The 20,276-nt window shown below is 51.9% G+C and overlaps 1 protein-coding gene across 4 annotated transcripts in view; it reads left to right on the forward strand.

Moving 5' to 3' along the window:
* pi4kb (phosphatidylinositol 4-kinase, catalytic, beta) overlaps positions 1-15,641 on the forward strand; it is a 32,590-nt gene extending 16,949 nt beyond the window's left edge. For 2 of the 4 annotated variants that reach the window (XM_088620598.1, XM_088620597.1), the window contains exons 3-13: positions 2,141-2,185; positions 4,519-4,569; positions 6,971-7,198; positions 8,041-8,268; positions 8,487-8,596; positions 9,307-9,411; positions 9,934-10,057; positions 11,158-11,423; positions 12,394-12,526; positions 12,774-12,894; positions 14,241-15,641. In XM_088620598.1, the coding sequence (XP_088476724.1) occupies positions 2,141-2,185; positions 4,519-4,569; positions 6,971-7,198; positions 8,041-8,268; positions 8,487-8,596; positions 9,307-9,411; positions 9,934-10,057; positions 11,158-11,423; positions 12,394-12,526; positions 12,774-12,894; positions 14,241-14,422 (1,593 nt within the window). In that variant the 3' untranslated portion in view covers positions 14,423-15,641. The remainder of the gene's footprint in view (positions 1-2,140; positions 2,186-4,518; positions 4,570-6,970; positions 7,199-8,040; positions 8,269-8,486; positions 8,597-9,306; positions 9,412-9,933; positions 10,058-11,157; positions 11,424-12,393; positions 12,527-12,773; positions 12,895-14,240) is intronic. The other 2 variants (XM_088620599.1, XM_088620600.1) reach the window with 2 other exon arrangements.
* The last annotated feature ends 4,635 nt before the right edge of the window (positions 15,642-20,276 follow it).

Here is a 20,276-nt window from a genome sequence, read left to right on the forward strand (position 1 = left end):
GCTGGTGGGGGGTGTTCTGTCACAAGAGCCCAGATCAGATCACTTTATTAGCCCTGTACAGTTTCTTGCATCAGGAATTTGTCATCTTCACCTACCCCAGCTTGCTCTCCATGAGACACACAGACAGGGAGAGAAGCTGGGGGTCAGAGCGCAGGGTCAGCCATTGTACAGCGCCCCTGGAGCAGCTGGGGTTCAGGGCCTTGCTCAGGGGCCCAACAGAGTAGGATTCCTCTGCCGGCCGCGGGATACGAACCAGCAACCTTCCTGCCACAGGTGCAGATCCTGAGCCACAGAGCCACCACCCCGCGGTGCTGTGTTCCGTCCCGTTCCCAGGCAGGCGGCGGACTCTCCTGTGACCGGGGGGCCTTGTCCCTGGGTCACAAACCTCCCGGCTCCACCGATCGGAGTTTGGATCTGCCGAAAGCTTGCCGGTCGCCCGGTTCGGCCGTTTTTTTGCTCGGCGGTCCTTTGCTCGCCCGCGCCGTGAGTCCTTGTCCCTCGGCTGGCGCTCGTGGGAACGTGGGGCTCTTGCCCGTCCGATCGTTGTCCTTCCACTGCTCTTCCATTCCCCCCTCCTTGCCCCAGGCTGCAGGAATGGGGTACCCCCTGGCTGATTCAGGGGTGGCAAGCCTAGCTTGATGAATACTGGACACCTTTCGAACCCCAGCTTGTCCAGCTGGGATCTCTTTTCCCCCTGAGCCCTTATCAACTAGAGCAGCTGGGGTACCTGAGAATTCTGGCTCCGATGTGAAGAATTCCCCTCTCTTGTGAGATGAAGCTCTGTTATTTATCAAGACAAAAGTTGCCCCCCTCCCCGAGGAAAGCGAATTTTGCAGTTGGTCTAGTTAAGTAATCATTTTCGGGGTCTCCTGTGCGGTGCGGGCCTTGGATGCGCCCTTGACCGAGCCCGGTCTCGTTCCCTGGCAACCAAGAGGCGGGGGTCTCCGGCGTTCGCTCAGATCCACGATCAGGGTGGTTGCTCCCTTTCCAGAAATGGCCTTGCCTGCTCCTGTGTTTATTCATGTGCCAGAGAAGCAGTGGGTGGTGGGGTGGGGGGTTCCTAATATTTTGGCCAGTAGGTGTACGTCCTACTAGATGGATGTGAGGAGCGAGAGCTGTGCCTGAGTGTTTAAATACGGTTCGTGGAGCGCAGGCACAGGGAGAGAGCCCACTCTTCCTCCACGCCGCGATCAGGCCACACTCTCTGCTGTCGCCATGGCTGCTAACGAGCTCCCGATATGCTTAATTGCTTTTTACAATCCCAGACCGCGGAGCAGCCGAACCCGAACGCTGCCCCCAGCCAGGCGTGACGGGAAACCCCCAGACGGAGCAGCGGGAACAGAAATAGCCGCGCTGAGGTCGGGGCACGGGCGGGACTAACGAGGATTAGCGAGGAGATCTGGGCCAGGAGATGAGCTGCCAGATTAGGGGGAATGGCGTACAGGGGAGGGCGGCTCGGATTGCTTCGTTAGGCACGCACCCTCCTTCTGATCAGCTTTGGGCACCCAGAATGAGCGCTTGGAGCTGGGTTTAGTTGGGTGAATTAAAAAAAACAGCCTGAGCAGCGATTTTTAACTTCAGTTCATGGTGATAAGCAGGAGGTCATAAGGTTGTTGAAGGTGGAGAAGGCGTAAACCGTTCTGTCCCAGGTTAAACTGATTATGCAGGAATAGTTTACTTGAGCCGATCGAGGGATAGTCTGTATTCGGACAGCTTTTTTTTTTTTTTTAAAGGCCCGAGGCATGAGTCTCACGGAGGCAGCAGGTTTGTTTTTTTTGTCTTCATAGCTCTTTCTGTAAAAATGATCATAACAGAATGAGTCCCATCGGGTCCCTCTGTCCTGCTTGGCTGACAGCTGCAGATGAATCCCAGCCTCTTGGCCCGTTGTTGAGCTGGGAGCCTGGATATCGGCCTCAACGGTGTTCGTTCCAGACTCCCGCTACCCTTTGTGTACAGAACTGCCTGCTCATCCAAGTCCTAATATGTGTTCCCCCTATGTTTCCGCTCTAGTTTGTGTTTCACAGTCAATCCTGAAGATGTCCGCTGGGTTGACTTTGTCTGTAGCCTTTCAGGAGTTTGAATTCATCCCTGTCTTTCTGTCTCCCCTCCCCCTGAACCCCTAACCCTCTCCGTTTCCCAGGGAGTGGACTCCAGCACTGAGAGCATTGACTCAGAGATTGGTACAGTAAGTTCAGAGCCTTTGTTATCCTGGCCTTGTTGTTGGACTGATCAGGGGGTGGCTGGTTGACTCCTGTCCTTCCCTCCTTTATTTTCCTTCGTTTTTCCGTAAGTAAACGCACAGCTGATGAGGTGGCAGGGGTATGATTCCTTTTCCCTGCTTCCTAAAGCTTGATTCAGCTCAGTGCTGGCAGTGCCCAGATGTGCTCTGTGTTTTTATTAGCTCAAATTGGGTCCTCGCTTGCTTTCTGCCCCGATCTTGACCATAACCCAGTTTTTTAGGTCTGTTTAAATATCTGCTTCGTAAAAAAGGGATGAGTTTAGCGTTCATCGCCCCAGTTTGTCCCCCTTCTGTACACATTACTGCTCCTGGTTCAAAGGGGAGTTTAATCTTTCCACGTTCCAGCTTCCAGGGACCGAAGCAGGAAACCCCCCTGTCTCAGCTCAAATCAGGTTTTATTTATGGAGACAAATTCGCAGTACAAGGTGCTTGACAATTTCATTCCGATAAATTATCAGTGAGTTAATTGATGGTATAGGAACATAATTCATAAAACAAAATTGGCAATCAGAAGAGATAGTACATAACAATCTGCATTGAAATGAATACGCGATTCGAGAAAATGAGATCCAGAGAAATGGGTAACCTGAAAAGGTACATTTCTCTTTCTACCAGCCAGGCTGGAAAGGCCTGTTTTAAGATGCTGTGAAACTGGGGGTTGTGTGTTTAGTCCTCGGTTCCAGACCTAGCCCTGACAGCTGCGTTACGCCCAGCAGCCCAGCCCTGCCCTGTGTGGCCTGTGACTGCACCTCATTCCGCTCGGGACCAGCAGATGAAATGATACCTGGAAGTGGTTTGGCCGGTGGCGGACGGCGACGAGATGCTTCCAGGACAGTTCCCTTTGCCGGTGTTCCGAACGGCCGCCCTGGGCCGACCTCTGTCCCTCCTTCCAGCTCTCGAGTCGCTCATGCGGGTGCTTCTGTCCCCTCAGTTCTCAGGGGTTCACGGAGGGGTCAAAGGTTATTAACACGTTGGAGCCACATATGAAACAGAGTGGATTCCTGTAACATTTCTGCACTGCTGTTGTTCCTTGTAATCGCTTATACCGAAGGTAGGGTTTATAGTGTTTTGCCAAAGAGCTTGCAAAGCTGGCCTGTTAAATTGAAATAGTTTAACATAATCTAATGGTCGATGAGGCTCGAGAAACATTTTTTGATTACGTTCATTTAAGTGTAGTTAACCAAGGCTGGTTGAGATTGCTTAGCAGTCTTCGTTCTTCTTACCTTTACAGACTGGCTTTTCAGGTTAGTGGCATTCCGAAATGCAGTTTTTCCGCTTGACCAGAGTGATGAAGGGTGCTGAGGGTAGTTAGACAGATATTCAAAAAGGTGTTGAGATGATTTGCTGATGAAGTCCTGAAAGCCAAATTTAGCCTCGCAAGCAAAGACTCAAAGGGGAACGCGGACAGCCGAGACAGAAGCATGCTGACCTCCAGGAGCACGAGTTTCTGGGATCTCAAGCATCAGCCCTGCCTGTGGTCCGTACCCCTGTGGTGCAGGTGCTTTTACTGGCTGAGTATCAGCCAATCCCAGTCTAACCTGCATGCCTTTGGAAGGAGAAGCCAGTGCCCCCTGCAAACCCCGCTATGAGTACGGAGGTACAGGCGGCGTGGGGGTGTGGGCGGAGGTCTTTAGGGCTGAGCCAGGCAGCAGCCAGGATGAATGACCGGAGTTAAAGCGATGCATTGAGAGCTGACCACAGACCCTGGCTTCTGATCCACAGCTGTTCTCTTTCAGACGGGGGCTGGATAATTTAAAATAACCCCTAGCATACTTCTCCAATGAAACTGCAGCCCAGTGCTGTAGGACTAGACTGGTTTTCCCCTGCTGGTGTGTGGTACCTCTAACTCTTTGGTGATGGCGTGTAACTGTTAATTAGTCATGTTAACGAGCTTGGCATGCCAGGATCTTCAGGGGGGAGGAGCTGAAAAAGTCCTGCATCTGCAGGAGATTCTAAGATTCCAAGAGCCAAAGAAAACGCCCACTGACTCGGCAGGCGCTTGGCTAGTTAGCGGGCTCTTGTCTTCCTCCTCTGACCCCATCGCTTCCTCTATTCAACCTTCCTGGGACACGGTGGTTTTTGGGATATGGAATCACTGGTGGTTTCTGTTGTCAAGTCGGACAACCATAGGGCTCATGATTCTGTTGATAATTGATAAAGAGAATCTGCTGATCCGTCAAAAGACGGGTCTGTAGGACTGTGGAAACCTTGTGTTTTCTTAGCAGGATGGAAAACGTTACTCGGCTCTTGATGTTGTTTTTTGAATGGTATTTCAACAGCTCCCCCTGGAGTCCCTTTGGCGGTACTGCATCCCCATCCCTATGAACACAGTAAGACCTGACCTGTGGGATATCTCATTGGCTCTCTCTCCACTCCAGCTCAAGTCTTGAGTGCACCACATGAGGGAAAGCACAGTTTCTGTGCGTCACTGCTCTTGAAACTAGTTCATAAATAAGGCCGATATAAACATTAAGGATATCTGTTTTTTTGGTGTACAATATGGGAACTGTGCTTTGCCGTGCTGGTGATCACTGGCTGGATCTTTGAACAGATCTCATTCTTTGTGGTCTTTTAAGAGGAAGAAACAGCTTAACTGTAGTGACCTCCATTTCTGTCTGTCGTAGTTGTTTTTTTCCAGCAGTATTCAATAGATCTGCAGGATTCAAGATGAAAGACTTTTTTTCTGATCTAATCTCCCAAAATCAGGCTATGAAAGTGTTTTCTTTTCGTTCCTCCAGATGTCTTGCAAACATCTCGATTGGACTGTCCTGATCTGCTCAATGTGCTCTTCCCCCATTCCTGAACCAGCCCTGGGCAGGGCAGACTCCATTCAGAAGTCTTACTAACAGCTGCAATCAAAGCATTAATTGAATCAATTAAGACATTTAGAGCTGCAAGATCAGCAGGTTCTATGAGCTGCGAGGTGCAGAGAGACATCCATATGTAATAAAGTAATAAATTGCTGTAAAGCAATCCAGTTGAAAATGTCCAAAGCCCACTTCAGGATTTCAGTCCACAGTGAGGACAAGTCTTGAAGAGCCTGCTTTTAGGAGAGAAGCTCTTCCCTGTGAATTGAATTTTTTTTCTGTTCCTGCTCATTCACGACTGCCAGAGTCAGGCATGTCTTGTCTGTACTGTGGGCACCACCGAAACGACAGCTCTGTCTTTCCGGGGCTGTCCCGATACTAGCCCCTGCGCTCGTGGACGTGATGTTCTGTAACGGGTGAACTCAACTCCTGAAGGAGACGCCTCTGTGCGTTTCCTTCTCTCCTGTCGGGTGGTTTGGCAGTCTTCCTCTCCCTCCCCATGCGGGTTCTCTGTGCGTCTCTCTGTGTCCGTGTCCCTGTGTGTGCTGTTCGAGGGGTGGGGTGGTTTCAAGCAGGCGTGGGCCCCCTGCTACATGTGGAAAATCTTGACTTGGCTCCAGCGGCACACGTTAAGGACGTCGGCTTAAAGGCCATGAGGCACAGTGAGGGAGCCAAACCTGTCCACGGTCACGGTTTTCCCACTGGAGCATTGGGAGCAGTGGCCTGTTGGGAAGTTGGTGCACCCAGCCCAGCCCCGCAAGGGGACAGTAGCAGGAGGAATGCGATGTAGGGCCAGCGTGTGGACAGTGCTGGAATGGTTGATGCGGCAGGGTGGCGCAGCGGGGAGCATCACTGCCTTGCAGAGCTGGGTTCAATTCCTGGGGTGCTGTCAGGGTGGAGTTTGCATGTTTCCCTGGGTTCACGTGGTTCTCCAGTTTCGTCCCACACTCCAAAGCCATGCTGGTGGTTAATTGGCTTCTGGGATAATTGGCCCTGGTCTGTGTGTGTGTGTGAGTGATTGCATGTCTCTTCTGTGATGGATTGGGGTCCTGTCTAGGATGTGTCCTGGCTCTGGCTCTGATAGTCTCTGGCGTGCATGTGACCGGAATTCTTTTGAAGGAAGTGGTTAGAAAATAGTTGATTAGGTTCCTTTCATCAGAAGCTGTCAAGAAACAACGTAGGAGCCCTGACTGCTCAAGAAGCAGTACTGTCTACCTACAGGTAGTAGATCGCTAAGCTCTGCAACCCAATGTAAAACATACATCCAGATCCGTCACAGGCTTACGGGGCTGGGACTGGGACCCCTGCTTGTGTACTGACAAGGAGAGGCTTTGGTACATAAGAACTGGCCCTGGTGCGTGTATGTGTCCTGCGATGGACTGGTGTCCCGTGCAGGGCGTGCACGGTTTTGTGCCCATTGCTTGCTGGGATTGACTCCTGCCTCCCCTGCCGCCCTGAATTGGATCGATCAGTTAGAAAATGGATGGAGGCCTTTTCGCAGGGGGGGGCCGAGCAGACGGGGCAAACTGAACCTTCTCTTCCTCTTTCCGGGCGCGCGGTGGTGGGGGGGTGGCTCCTTCTGCGAGCCTGACCTGCTACAGGGAGGCTGGGCCTCTGTGCTGGGGGAGAGTGATCTGTAAAGGTCGGAAAGGGTGATGTTGGCCGAGGCTGGTAATTTCGGCCTCTGGGTATTTTTCTTTTAACAGCAAGCCACACCGAAGGCGTAATGATTTTTTTTTTTAAGGCATCAAGCTCCTTTTCTCCCTCTTCCCCTCGCTCATGACTGTCTCGGCTCTCGTTGGCTCCACGGGCTCCGATCTGCTCCGTCTTCCCGTCCTCTCTCTCTGTCTCTCGCCTGCTGTCCAACGTCCCCTTGCCGGGCTGACGTCTCCCCCCGCCCCCCCCCTCCGTGTCTCCCTGCCAGCCCGTGCGCCTGACCCCGCAGCGGGAGTTCATCAAGTCCCTGATGGGCATCGGGAAGCGGCTGGCCACGCTGCCCACCAAGGAGCAGAAGACCCAGCGGCTGATCTCCGAGCTCTCCCTGCTCAACCACAAGCTGCCCGCCCGCGTCTGGCTGCCCACCGCCGGCTTCGACCACCACGTGGTCCGGGTGCCCCACACGCAGGCCGTGGTGCTCAACTCCAAAGACAAGGTGGGCGGTGGGGTGGGGGGGGTGAGGGAGAGGGGGGCGGTGGTCAGTTTCCGGAGAAGGAGGAAAGAGCGCTGTCTTGAGCCATTCGGGCTCTGATTCCAGAAGAGAGCCCTCTCGCTCGCCATTCATAGCATGAATTCAGAAATCTCGAGTGTGCATAACCCCCCCTACATGTGCACAGTTGCACACCAAATGCTTGGCCCACTGTTTGGATCTCTGTATCTTCTGCTCTCTGATCCAACCTAGCTCTTAGTCAGAGGCTGTTGATTTCAGTTGAATGTTTTTTAACTTTTACTTTTAGCTCTCAAAAAGTGGAGTGAGATTTGTAACTGGCATGAACCCCGTGCTAATCTGCAAGTTTCAGGACTGCCCTTATTGAGGTGTGTGAGCTAATATATATATCACCGTACTGAAGCAGGAGGAAAAACAGGCTCATCATGGGCGGGGTCTGATATTGTGGCAATCCCACTATGGGCGGGGTTTGATACTGACACTCCCACCATGGGGGCGGGGCCTGACACTGTGGTACTCCCGCTTGTGGGTGTGGTGTGCTGCCGTGGCACTCCCACTTGTATGGAAGCAAATTCACAGCTGAGCAGAGACTTCTGCGTCTGTCTGTGTGGTGAAGACATGGGAAATAAGGAATGAGAGAACATTAAAAACTAAAACAAGCTAGTGACACTAGTGGCACCAGTGATTAAGGGCCCATTTGGCGTGAAAACCAACAGAGGCAGTTGAGAGCTGGGAGTTCAGAACCTCTAACTAGCGCTGCAGTAACGCAGGGAGCCGATACCCCTGGGTTCTTGGAACGAGGTTTATAATGTGTGCGTGCACACCCGCAGGCCCCGTACCTGATCTACGCCGAGGTGCTGGAGTGCGAGAACTTCGAGACGTCCGGCGTTCCCGCCCGCATCCCAGAGACCCGCATCCGCAGCACGCGCTCGGTGGAGAACCTGCCCGACTGCGGCATCACGCACGAGCAGCGCGCCAGCAGCTTCAGCACCGTGCCCAACTACGACAACGACGACGAGGCCTGGTCCGTGGACGACATCGGGGAGCTGCAGGTCGAGGTCAGGAGGTCAACGCTCGAACCACCGGGGGGCGCCCTGAACACCATGTGTTGGCTCAGTGTTTCTCTTTTCTGGCCCCGGGCAGCCACAGCCCTGCAGGCTTCATAGGCAACTCCAGCTCCTTATTTACGCAAGTCATGGAAGCCTGTTAAGAGTTTCTTCAGCAGTGAACTTCCTGTCGTGTGGCTCAGCTCTGCTCTCTTGTCTCTTGATTGCAGCTCCCAGAGATTCACACCAACAGCTGTGACAACATCTCCCAGTTCTCCGTGGACAGCATCACCAGCCAGGAGAGCAAGGAGCCGGTCTTCATTGCGGCTGGAGACATCAGGTGCGTGAGCCCCCACAGACCTCCAAGAGGCAGCATGCAGAGCGACACAACCCTGTACCATCAGGAATTCTGGAGCCAGCCTTACAGTACAGAAGAGAATCATGGGTACCATGGGCTCAGAGTCACGTCTTGTCCAGTACCCAGGGCTCGACTGTACAGTCACGTACTGTCCCGTACCCAGGGCTCGACTGCAGTGTCCCGTACTGTCCGGTACCCAGTGCTCGACTGCAGTCTCCCGTACTCTCTGGAATCACAGTCTGGTACCGTAGTCATCTACAATCCAGTGTAATCGTCCAGTACTATCTGATGAACTGGAGCTATAGTGTAGCACAGTGTGTTACAGTCAGACACAAAGTCCATCAGGGACGCTAGAGACACCTACCTTACTGTTACAGGGTGAGAAGCAGAATGATTCCAGCACAGTGTGAGCAGTGCCTGGTCAGCTTCAGCTGCACTTCTCTTGCTCCATCTTAAACTGGCTCTGCACCGACCAGCACCCGCAGCGTCAGAGAACGTGGAAGAGGGATAAAAACCTGGAGAGCGACCTCATTTGCCCTGCAGAACGCAAACCTGTAAAGAACGATAGCCTGTCTTTTTCAGAGTGGCGCTGTGGTTGAGTGGTCACTAGGGAAGCTCTCTCGGTCACAGAGAGTGTGGTGTTGGTGGCGGTGTGTGTGACAGGGCTGTCCGTCTCTGTGTGTGTGTCCCAGGCGGCGCCTCTCCGAGCAGCTGGCGCACACTCCCACCACGTTCAAGAGAGACCCCGAGGACCCCTCGGCTGTGGCCCTCAAAGAGCCCTGGCAGGAGAAAGTGAGGTGAGTGTCTCCAGGCTGGCAGAGAGAGAGAGAGCGAGAGACCGTCTCTGGCATGGCGGTGCAGCGCTGAGCATTCTGGGAGAAAAGCCACTATCCCCGTTTAGGGCTTTCTGAGCTCGGGTTCAAAGCTGTTCTGCGCACAGCTTTGTACTTTGTAAAGTCAAATATACTATAGTCATTTGATCTTTAACACAAACAATATTAAAATACGGCAATATAACCAGTGCATTCTCCAAAATTTGTCATTTTTTCTGTTTCATTTTATTAAAAGAAAAGTTAGACTTGGGAGATGTAATGGGGGTGAGCACATATTGATAGGCTAGGCTGGTGAACAGATTTAACTGCCGGTCAGTCAGATTTCTCTCTCTTCCCGGGCTGCCCAGCCATGTTGTCAAAGCTGGGTTCTTGCATCCTTGGCACTGAAAGCGTCACTCAGTTGGCCACTCAAAAATGAACTGGATGGGCCATCTTCTTGTTAGCGGCCATTCTGACATTAGCGCTCTGCCCCTCTCTGTGCTGCAGGCGGATCAGAGAAGCCTCCCCGTATGGCCACCTGCCCAACTGGCGCCTGCTGTCCGTCATCGTGAAGTGTGGGGACGACCTGCGGCAGGAGCTGCTGGCCTTCCAGGTGCTGAAACAGCTGCAGGTACGCAACCCCCGACCCCCGACCCCCCCCCCGTAGCCGAAGGTTCGCTAACCTGCCAGCGCAGTCGCGCCCTCATACAGCTGCGCAGCTGAAAGTGCTCCCATCACTGCTGCTGCTGCTGCTACTTCTGCTGCTGCTGCTGCTGCTGTTTTTCCCTTTTCACCCCCTTCATCCAGTCATCCAGCAGCTTTGTCCTGGGAAACTGATGGATCTGATCGTCGCCCCCCGGTCCTCTGTGGAACGTGCATGTTTCACACATGTGACCACTTCTATCGTCTCGCTCACAGCTCTCTCTCTCTTGTGTAGCGCTTGTAAAAAGGGCTATACAGATCAAACTGAATTGAACTGAATATACAGCATACACTTCAATGCTCCCCAAAGTTATGTTTACTAGGCGCATTGGAGTGTATGCTGTATATTCAGTTCAATTCAGTTTGATCTGTATAGCGCTTTTTACGATGGACATGGTCACAAAACAGCTTGAAAGATTCCCGGGCCTGAAGCCCCAGTGAGCAGGCCTAAGGTGACAGCGGCGAGGAAAAACTCCCTACTGTATATTGGTGCTTATTTGAAATTCGAGGATTTTGTAGCATTTTCCTTATGAATTAAAAATGTGTTTTCTGAAGGCCGCGAGCAGTCATTCTCGCTGCGTGTTCAGGCAGTGGTGAGAAAGGGCACGTCTGGGTTGGCGAGGAGGAGTGGGGGAAAACTATACTGAAGCAGGAATAGAGAGATTCTTATCGGGGCTCCAAAAACTGTCATTTCTGCCAGAGGAGTGTGTTCAAACTTTTGCACATACTCTGTTCACAGTTTTATTGTTTCAATCTGTTAAATTCAGCAGATGAATAGTGATTGTGCATTAAAATATGCAGAAACATGTCATGTTGAAGTCTGCACACTGCAGAGGTTGTGTGAACTTCCTTTCACTTAGAGTTTCAGTGAAACGTGCGATTTGACCAGGCTTTTGCATACAACTGTACCTCGGGTCACGTCAAGCCTCCCCTGTGCGTTAAGGTGCTTCCTGTTTTCTGCCGGCCTGTCTTGATCCTCTCCGTTTCCTGACTGTGCTCCCTCTGTCTGGATTCCCCCCCCCCCCCCAGTCGATCTGGGAGCAGGAGCGGGTGCCTCTGTGGATCAAGCCCTACAAGATCCTGGTGATCTCGTCGGACAGCGGCATGATCGAGCCCGTGGTCAACGCCGTGTCCATCCACCAGGTGAAGAAGCAGTCCCAGCTGTCCCTGCTCGACTACTTCCTGCAGGAGCACGGCAACTACACCACCGAGGCCTTCCTGACGGCGCAGAGGAACTTCGTGCAGAGCTGCGCGGGCTACTGCCTCATCTGCTACCTGCTGCAGGTCAAGGACAGGTGAGCGCAGGTGCTCCTACAGTGTGTCACGGCTTGGCTTCCCGTGGTTGACTCCTGCTTCTGGAACACAGCCTGGGGACATTTGCACACGGAATTGCATACTGAAAGAATCATTCTTGTCTTTAGGATAGGTGAAGGAGCTCCTTTCATCACAAATGATATAGAAAGTGTTTAAAAAATTACTAAGGAGCCCTGACTACTCAAGAGCCTGTACTGTCTACCTAAGGACACATAAGCTGTTCACCCAAACACAAAACACCAGATCCTCCATAGGCTTACAGAGCTGAGACTGGGACCACGGTTGGTCTTCTCGCCCTGGTCTGCTATACCACGACTGTGTTAGTACATAAGCCAGCAGCCATATTACCTTGCAGCTCACAACTGGCAATCCACTGGAGCTCAGCAGGTGTGAGCCTGGTCAGTACCTGGATGGGAGACCTCCTGGGAAAAACTAAGACTGCTGCTGGAAGAGGTGTTAGTGGGGCCAGTAGGGGGCGCTCACCCTGCAGTCTGAGTGAGTCCTAATGCCCCAGTACAGTGAGGGGGACACAATACTGTAAAAGTATAGTGGATGAGACATAAAACTGAGGTTCTGACTCTCTGTGGTCATTAAAAATCCCAGGGTGTTTCTCAAAAAGAATAGGTGTTTTACCCTGGCGTCCTGGCCAAAGTTCCCCCTGGCCTTTACCAGTCATGGTAGCTGGTGTGTGGTAAGCTTACTACTAGTATTATTGCTTATGAGTTTATTATTATTTTTATTAAATTCTGGGAAGATATTAATTCCTCTGATCTCCCCGATGAGAACCGTCCGCCATGTTCTCACTCCGTTTCGAATTGCTATTGGCTCAGGTCGCGGCTCATGGCTTCTCTGTCCGTCCCCACCCTGCTGTCTGACCCTCTCTGAGTTTCTCTGTCTCCCAGAAGGCCCTGTCTCTCCGTATCGCTCACAACTTGTCGTCTCCCCCTCCAGGCACAACGGCAACATCCTGCTGGACTCCGAAGGCCACATCATTCACATCGACTTTGGCTTCATCCTGTCCAGCTCCCCGCGCAACCTGGGCTTCGAGACGTCCGCCTTCAAGCTGACCAGCGAGTTTGTGGATGTGAGTCAGAGGCTCTTCTTGCCCCAGGAGGAGCAGCAGAGAGAGACCCCTTAGAGACTGAGTGCAGTGGACATGAGCAGCCACTGGAAGCCATAGATCATTAGGCTGAGGGTTCACAATAAGAGTTTTGGTTCATAGTCTGGGCCTGGGTAAGGGTAGTGTAAGCAGTTCTAAAAATCCTCTGATCTTTCGGGGTTGGCAAGTACCCTTTGACCTCTGACCTCTGACCTGTTGCTCTTTTGCACAGGTGATGGGTGGCCTCGATGGAGACATGTTCAACTATTACAAGATGCTGATGCTACAGGGCCTGATTGCCGCGAGAAAACACATGGAGAAGGTCATCCAGATTGTGGAGATCATGCAGCAAGGTACTGACCTCTACAGCCCACTGTGCGAGGTCTTCCAGATCCCTCTTCCAGGAGTCTTTATAAATCAGCACCGGTGTGTGTTTGAAGTGTCTTTAAGTTGAGGGATTTACTTAACTCTGGATCTTGTGACCTCAAATGTAGTGCAGCCCACGTATCGAAAGCAAAGCAGACGCATGTTATCCTAAAAGTGTTTGATTGGATACCACAGAGCAGCAAAAATATTGCAGTCAAGACCATAGGGGACAAGAATCAACTCATCGAGTCTTGCATCCACTTATCTGGTGCACGAGGCTTTGCTTGATTGATTAAGCCTAGCTCGGATGCGAAACCTTACGTGGGAGATGCAGTCTTGCCAGCGGTCAGAAACATGGAGCAGGTGCTCTAAAATGACAAGCTGCTGGTTATCGTTTCATTGTGCGTTGCAGGAAGCCTCTGATCGTGTCAGACAAGTCGTGATCAGTTGCTTTCTGACATGCATGTCTGGGTCAACGCAGTTGAACCTGGTTCGACATTCATGCCTCTCATCTGGCACAGAAGGATGAGGGCGGGTCAGCCGCTGTCTTTCTGATCAGCCTTTGCAGCAAAGTAGCTGATGGGCCCCCTAGATCAGGAGGCGGTCAATTCAATTCAGGCTTTATTATCCCCTGGGGGGTAGCTTTGTTTTATGGCACAGCTAGGGCTGGGCGATATGGCCAAAAACATTATCACGATAAAAAGTTTCATATCAGTCGATATCGATAATTATCACGATAAATGTCAAATCATTATTTCTTTCAAGTTTAAAGGCAGATTTTTTCTCCTGAGTGAAAGTTGAAGAAACCAGACAGTTAATTGGTAAATTCAACAAATCTTTATTTTAAGAACACAACAAACACTTGCCAAACAGCAGAAACATCAAACAAATTTGTTAGCTGCCCGGTCTGCAACACACACGCGCACTCGCGCAGTATTTTGTGCGCAGGCGCATATCATGCGCAAAGCATAAACCTATATATCGGACATTTATCGAACTTTTGTTAAAATTATATCGAGGAAAATGATATCGGGATAATTATCGTTATCGAATTATTGCCCAGCTCTAGGCACAGCCCAGCACAACAAGGAAGAGAAACATTACCGACGGAGAAGCCGATACATAGTGCTTTAGGAGACAAGAGAAGAAATAGTTACTTCACATTGTTAGGGAGTGAAATTGCAGAGGGGATGGAAGACATCCCGAGGCTGGTACTGTTACACCTGAGGACTCTCTCACGTGGGGGTAGTGTGAATTCCCAACGCGGGGGGTGTGACACACACACTCGCCATCGCCGTCTTTAATCTTCCCCGGCCCCTGTCTCCCTCCCCAGGCTCCCAGCTGCCCTGCTTCCATGGCTCCAGCACCATCCGCAACCTGAAGGAGCGCTTCCACATGAACCTGACGGAGGAGCAGCTGCAGCTGCTGGTGGAGCAGATGGTGGATGGCTCCATGCGCTCCATCACCACCAAGCTGTACGACGGCTTCCAGTACCTCACCAACGGCATCATGTGAAAACGGGGGCTCCCGGACTGCTGGGCAGGCGAAACAAAGACTGACGCCTCCTCCGGCCATCACTGTCCTGTTGCCCAACACTAGCTCGCCCTCTTTGACCCCCTGACCTCTGACACCTGACCTCTGACCTCTGCCCCGACCTCTGCTCTTCTCCTAGCTCAGTGCTTCCTGTTTCTTCTCTCCTGGTTCCTGCACACGTGTGGGGCCCCTTGGTACGTCTCATTGAGGTTCTCTCAGAGCTGCCTTGCACAATCTGGGATTTTAGGATGCCATTTGGCGACTGGGTTGTAGGCTGAGCATGCCTTGTTTTTTTTCAGGTGTCCCTTTTTATTTCCTATAAACACCACTTATCGCCCTCTCCCTATATCTCCACGCCCCCTGACCCCCACCCTCCCCCTGCCCCTCTCGTGTCCAGTGGCAGGACTCAGACTTGTGCAGAGCAGCGCCAGTGATTCTGCTATGGACTGCGTTAGCTGCTTGATGAGGGACAGACCCCTCTCAGCCCTTTATTCCTGAGCGGGTTGAGATCTGTCATTAGGAAGCTGGGTAGTGGTCGAAGCTGACCGTGTCTGGGCAGCTGATCTATGGTCTCGATGCTTTAGGGAGCTCAGGTGCAGCTCTGACGTTGACAGACAGGATATCCCCATCGAGAGCTGAAGGCTTCCTGGGGGGATTCCAGCGTTCGGCCTCCTCCCTGTGGGAGCTCAGGCCGTCCAGTTTGTGGAACGGGCGGCGTCGAACAAAGTTTTCCGACCCAGCTGGGTCTGGTAGGGTGTCGAAGGGTACACAGGGGTCTGGCCCAGGCCGTCGGGCCGGGAGCCAGGTCAGAACTCTGCAGCCAGGCCTGCAGCGCAGAATTCAGAACGCCCAAGGCGTAATGAACTGCCTTGATTTTGTTTTTGTCCCCTAAAAAGCTTTAACAATAACTGCAAATGAGGTAGAACTAAACTAAAATAGAAAAAATAAATAGTTTTAAAAATCAAACTTTTTAAGCTGTTAAAGTGAAAATGTTCTTAGTTCTCCGGACCCTTTTCAGTGAACTCAGCTGCTAAAGACCTTTAGGGTTTTTGCTATGCTGCTTTCTGTCTTGACTGTCACCATGGAACATGATATTTTGAGTTTTTGTGCAGTCCTGGTTTTTAAGGTTTGTTTGTTTTTACCCTGAATCATTGGAGTATTTGTTGGGGGGGTATCTGTACTGCAGATTATTTTTTTACTGCAGGAACGGCTCCCCTATGTTTTTTTTTCCTCCGATGTTCGGAGCAGTGGAACGCGGCTCGTGTCCCGAACGTCCAGCCTCCTGCGCGTTGGGCGTCGGCGACGGGTTCGAGCTTCTGCTTGGCGAGGGGGTGAGAGGGGGGACTCTAGTCAGTGCAGCAGCAGTGGGCGAGTCAGGGGCAGCGTCGGGGGTCTGGGGCTCCTGCCCCGTTCCCCGCCAGGCGGACTATCGAGGGAGCGTTCCTACTTCAGCAGACGTTGCTGCTGGGGCACGGAGACCGAGGTGCGACGCGTTGGCTGATGGTCTGGGCTTGTCGTTGGGGTTGTCATTGTAAGCCATAACCACAGCAGGCAGAGGTCTCGCTCAGCTGGTGAGGAGGGGCGGAGAGTCTGTGCACATTTCTGTGTGCTGTTAGCCTGGGCAGTGATCGAGGAGAATCTCCCCCAACACACACACACACACGCGCGGACTCTGACTAACCTCAAAGGACTTTCAAGCCCTTTTTTTTTGTAGGAACTTGAATGGGATTTTTTTACAAGAAAAAAAAACCCCGTTTGCTTAAGCCACTAAGTAGATGAAGAGCGACAGGAGCTGAGGATGAAAACAGGCCTGGAATCGCGGGAGCCGGGAGCTCTTTCTTTCTGGATCCCACCTCCTCTACTTGAAAACGGGGGGGGGAAAGAACTGGGATGACATACCGCTGCACGCTGGGAGAGTCAGTCCAGTCGGGGCAAATCCTGGAAAAAAACACCTCCCGGCACTTTTCAGGAGCACCTCTCTCTCTCCCCCCCTCTCTCCGGGATGATCTTTCGCTAGGGGGGCTCATCCCGCCCCTGGGGAAGGAGGGGCAGGCGGAGGAACTGGACCGTGCAGGATCGCCGCTCTGCTTCATTTCCGGGGGATAAAACGACTCTTCCACCCCCCCACCCCTCCAGTGGGCACACGAAAAACAATGCCCTGACCCCGTGCCCCTCCGGCCTGTTTGCCCACCCCGGATCTCTCTGGAGCTGCACAGCGGAGAGCCTCCGATCGGCCCTCCTTCATCCCAGGCTCCCTCGCCACTCTGCCTCGGAGCGGAGAGAGGACGGGGTGGCAGGGAGGGAAGGGGGAATTCCTGATGTGCAGTAGCAGTTTTTTTTTGTACTTCTTGTCCCCCGTTTTGTTTCGTTTTCCCCTGTCCGCTCCCTCCTGTACATTTTAACCGTTATGTAAAGGACCAGCTCTCTTGATCATGTGAATGAGCCCCCCCCCCCCTCTCCCCCCGACTCCCCTTAACTTGTGAATGTTTCTTTGTATAATAAATTTAAAACAAAACGAAACTTGTGTCTCCGCAAGAACCCCAGGAGAGCGTGACAGCTGGGCGCGTGGAGTAGTCCAGGAGTATATTTTCATATGTACATTGACATTCTTACACAGGCCGATCTCTCGGGACGTGCACAGCACCACACAATGTGCCAGTACATTAGAAGATGGTTCATCAAAAATAAGATGAGATCACTTTATTGGCCATTTCTTGTATTGGGGCGGTGTGGTGGCTCTGTGGCTCTGGATCTGCGTCTGTGGCTGGAAGGTTGCTGGTTCAAATCCCGCGGCCGGCAGAGGAATCCTACTCCGTTGGGCCCCTGAGCAAGGCCCTGAACCCCAGCTGCTCCAGGGGTGCTGTACAATGGCTGACCCTGCACTCTGACCCCCAGCTTCTCTCCCTGTCTGTGTGTCTCATGGAGAGCAAGAAATTGCATATGGCCAATAAAGTGATCTTCTAAATCGTAACAATCAGAACGATAAATGTGTTCTGTAAGAACAACAAATAGGTGGTAGTGATAAAAAACATGGCAGTCTAAGTCAGGAGTGCAGAGTGCAGAGGGACATTGATTTCTGAATTGTTGCACAGTTGGCTTTAATTTAGGCCCGCTGTTTCTGAGCCGTGCCGTCTGTGCTTCAGGAGTGGGTGGTTGGGATCCTGAGTGTCGGATTGGGCTTGATGCTTGTGAAGAAGAAGAAGGGTTAAAGGGGGAAGAGCAGGGGTGTCCAATCCTGGTGCAGGCAGGGCCACTCCGTGTTTTTAATGTGTCTCTAAAGCAGCAGCACCTAAAGAGCAGAGAATAAGATCAGATCACTTTATTGGCCACATACAGATTTTTGCATTAGGAATTTGTCTTTTCGCAGACCCCAGCTTGCTCTGCATGAGACACACAGACAGGGAGAGAAGCTGGGGGTCAGAGCGCAGGGTCAGCCATTTATATGGCGCCCCTGGAGCAGTTGGGGTTCAGGGCCTTGCTCAGGGGCCCAACGGAGTAGGATTCCTCTGCCAGCCGCGGGATTTGAACCGGCAACCTTCCAGCCACAGGCGCAGATCCTGAGCCACAGAGCCACTGCTCTGCCCCCTGCTGCTGAAGTGGCACAGCTGTGCTGCTACCCAGCTCATTTAATTCATTAAGAACCACGTTGGAGTGAAAACCTGACACCCACCCTCCAGCCCTAGTATTGGACACCCCTGGAATAGCCTGTTGATAACAAGCTGACTGGTTTACACAGCTTTTTATTGCCTTCACTGTTATCCACGAACAGTCATTTCCCAGCTCTTATAACAAGCTGCGACTGCGGTATACGCCTGAAGTGTGTGACTCCACTTTTTGGTTCGTACTCTGCTCTATCGTGCTTATTGCACTTTGCTGGTCAGCGTGGGGTTGTGCAGCATCTGGTTCAAACCTGGGTCTGACCGCACTCAGAAGGTGCGCTAGTGGTCATGCTATTAAAAACGGGAAAATGACTCTCCAATAAAATGTTTCACTCCATCGTTTTGTAGAGGTCCCCAGGAAAGTTTAAATGTCACTCTCAGTTACCAGTTGCTAAAGCCGGGAGCAGTTATGAATGACAGTTACTTTGTTAAGCAAGTCATTTGTGAAGTTAAGGTGGTTCTCGTTCTTGAGGCCTGGAGGCCAGATTCCTGTTGATTCCTGCTGGCTTGGGAACGACCCAGTTTAACACTAAGGATTACAACTAAATTGTTGTTCATCTTTAGGAACTGGTGATGTAAGGGTGACTGACGGAACCTGTGGGGTTTGGAGGCTCCTGCACAACGTCGTCATCATCATCACCACCTCACTTTCGCTAACCGCTATCCCAGGAAGCACTGGGATCAAGTTGGGACACACCTTGGATGGGTTAGCAGTCCATCGCAGGGCACAGAGACACACTCACGCCAGGGCCAATATTCCCAGAAGCCAATTAACCCCCCAGCATGTCTGTGGACTGTGGGAGGAAACCAGATCCCCTAGGAATCCCACATAAACTTGAGGAGAACATGCAAACTCCACACAGACAGCGCCCCAGGTACTGATAAGTGGAATATGGAATTGAACCCAGGGCCCCAGCACTGCTGACCACTGTGCCCTCCTGCACAATGTGATAACCCTTGAAGTACTGTTCTGGAGTAAGACCTTTGAGTGTCAAACTTGTTTTTACCCCCCCAAAATAAAACAGACAAAATGGAAAGAGTTCTGCAGGACTTGTGACAGACGGTCTGATGCCGTCTTGACCCCCTTCTTCGGCAGGACACTGCTTATCCAGCAGCTCCATCACCCTGCAGCTCCCAGCTGGCAGCCCCCTGGAGCTCAGCAGGTGTGAGCCTGGCCAGTACCTGGATGGGAGACTCCTTGGAAAGCTGAGGCTGCTGGAAGAGGTGTTAGTGGGACCAGTAGGGGACACTCACCCTGCAGTCTGGGTGGGTCCTAATGCCCCAGTATAGTGACAGGGACACTATACTGTAAACAGGTGCTGTCCTTCGGATAACACATAAAACTGAGGTCCTAACTCTTCGTGGTCGTTAAAAATCCCAGGGTGTTTCTCGGAAAGAGTAGGGGTGTAACCCCGGCGTCCTGGCCAAATTCCCCCCTGGTCTTTACCAGTCATGGCCTCCTAATAACCCCCGTCTCTGAACTGGCTTCATCACTCTGCTCTCCTCCCCACTGAGAGCTGGTGTGTGGGGAGAGGACTGGAGCATCATCCAGGTGGGGCTGCACACTGGTGGTGTTGGAGGGGATCCCCATGACCTTAAAGTTTGGGTTGTCGCTGGGCACTAATATCTTGAATGAGGAGGAACACACGTTGTGTCGACGTATTAAAATATGGCTAATCATATATTCATTATATAAAATATAGCACAACACTATACTCCTCCCCAGACAGATGGCATGATCCTATTTCTGGAGTAGTAAATGGGGGTTTTATTGTAATCTTTGCAGTTATTGCCCCTGTCTCAGTAACTAAACCAAATTTTAAGAAATACCTACATACTATATATTCATAAATATATATTACTCATATTTGCATTTGCACATACAACTCTGTTTATCTTTCAAGAAAGCAGGAGGAAAGGTGGATAGTTCAGGGTAGCTGCGTCAGCATGCGTAGGCTGCAAAGGAACAAGTACACACAACGTTTCGGCCTTCTTCAGGTGTATAGGAATAAACCTATTACTTGTTCCTTTGCAGGAAAGGTGGGTGTTTAGTTTTATGTCCTCACCGCGGCCGGTTTCAGGTGAACCTGCGTTCCGGGGACGTACCGCAAGGGGGCGCTCCGCTCCCTGCCCGCCGCCGCCGCCGCCACCTCCTCGCTGCGCCGAGAGCGCAGTAC

Source organism: Lepisosteus platostomus, chromosome 26 (assembly GCF_059453375.1).
Source record: "Lepisosteus platostomus isolate fLepPlt1 chromosome 26, fLepPlt1.hap1, whole genome shotgun sequence".
In the NCBI taxonomy this organism is placed as follows: domain Eukaryota; kingdom Metazoa; phylum Chordata; class Actinopteri; order Semionotiformes; family Lepisosteidae; genus Lepisosteus; species Lepisosteus platostomus.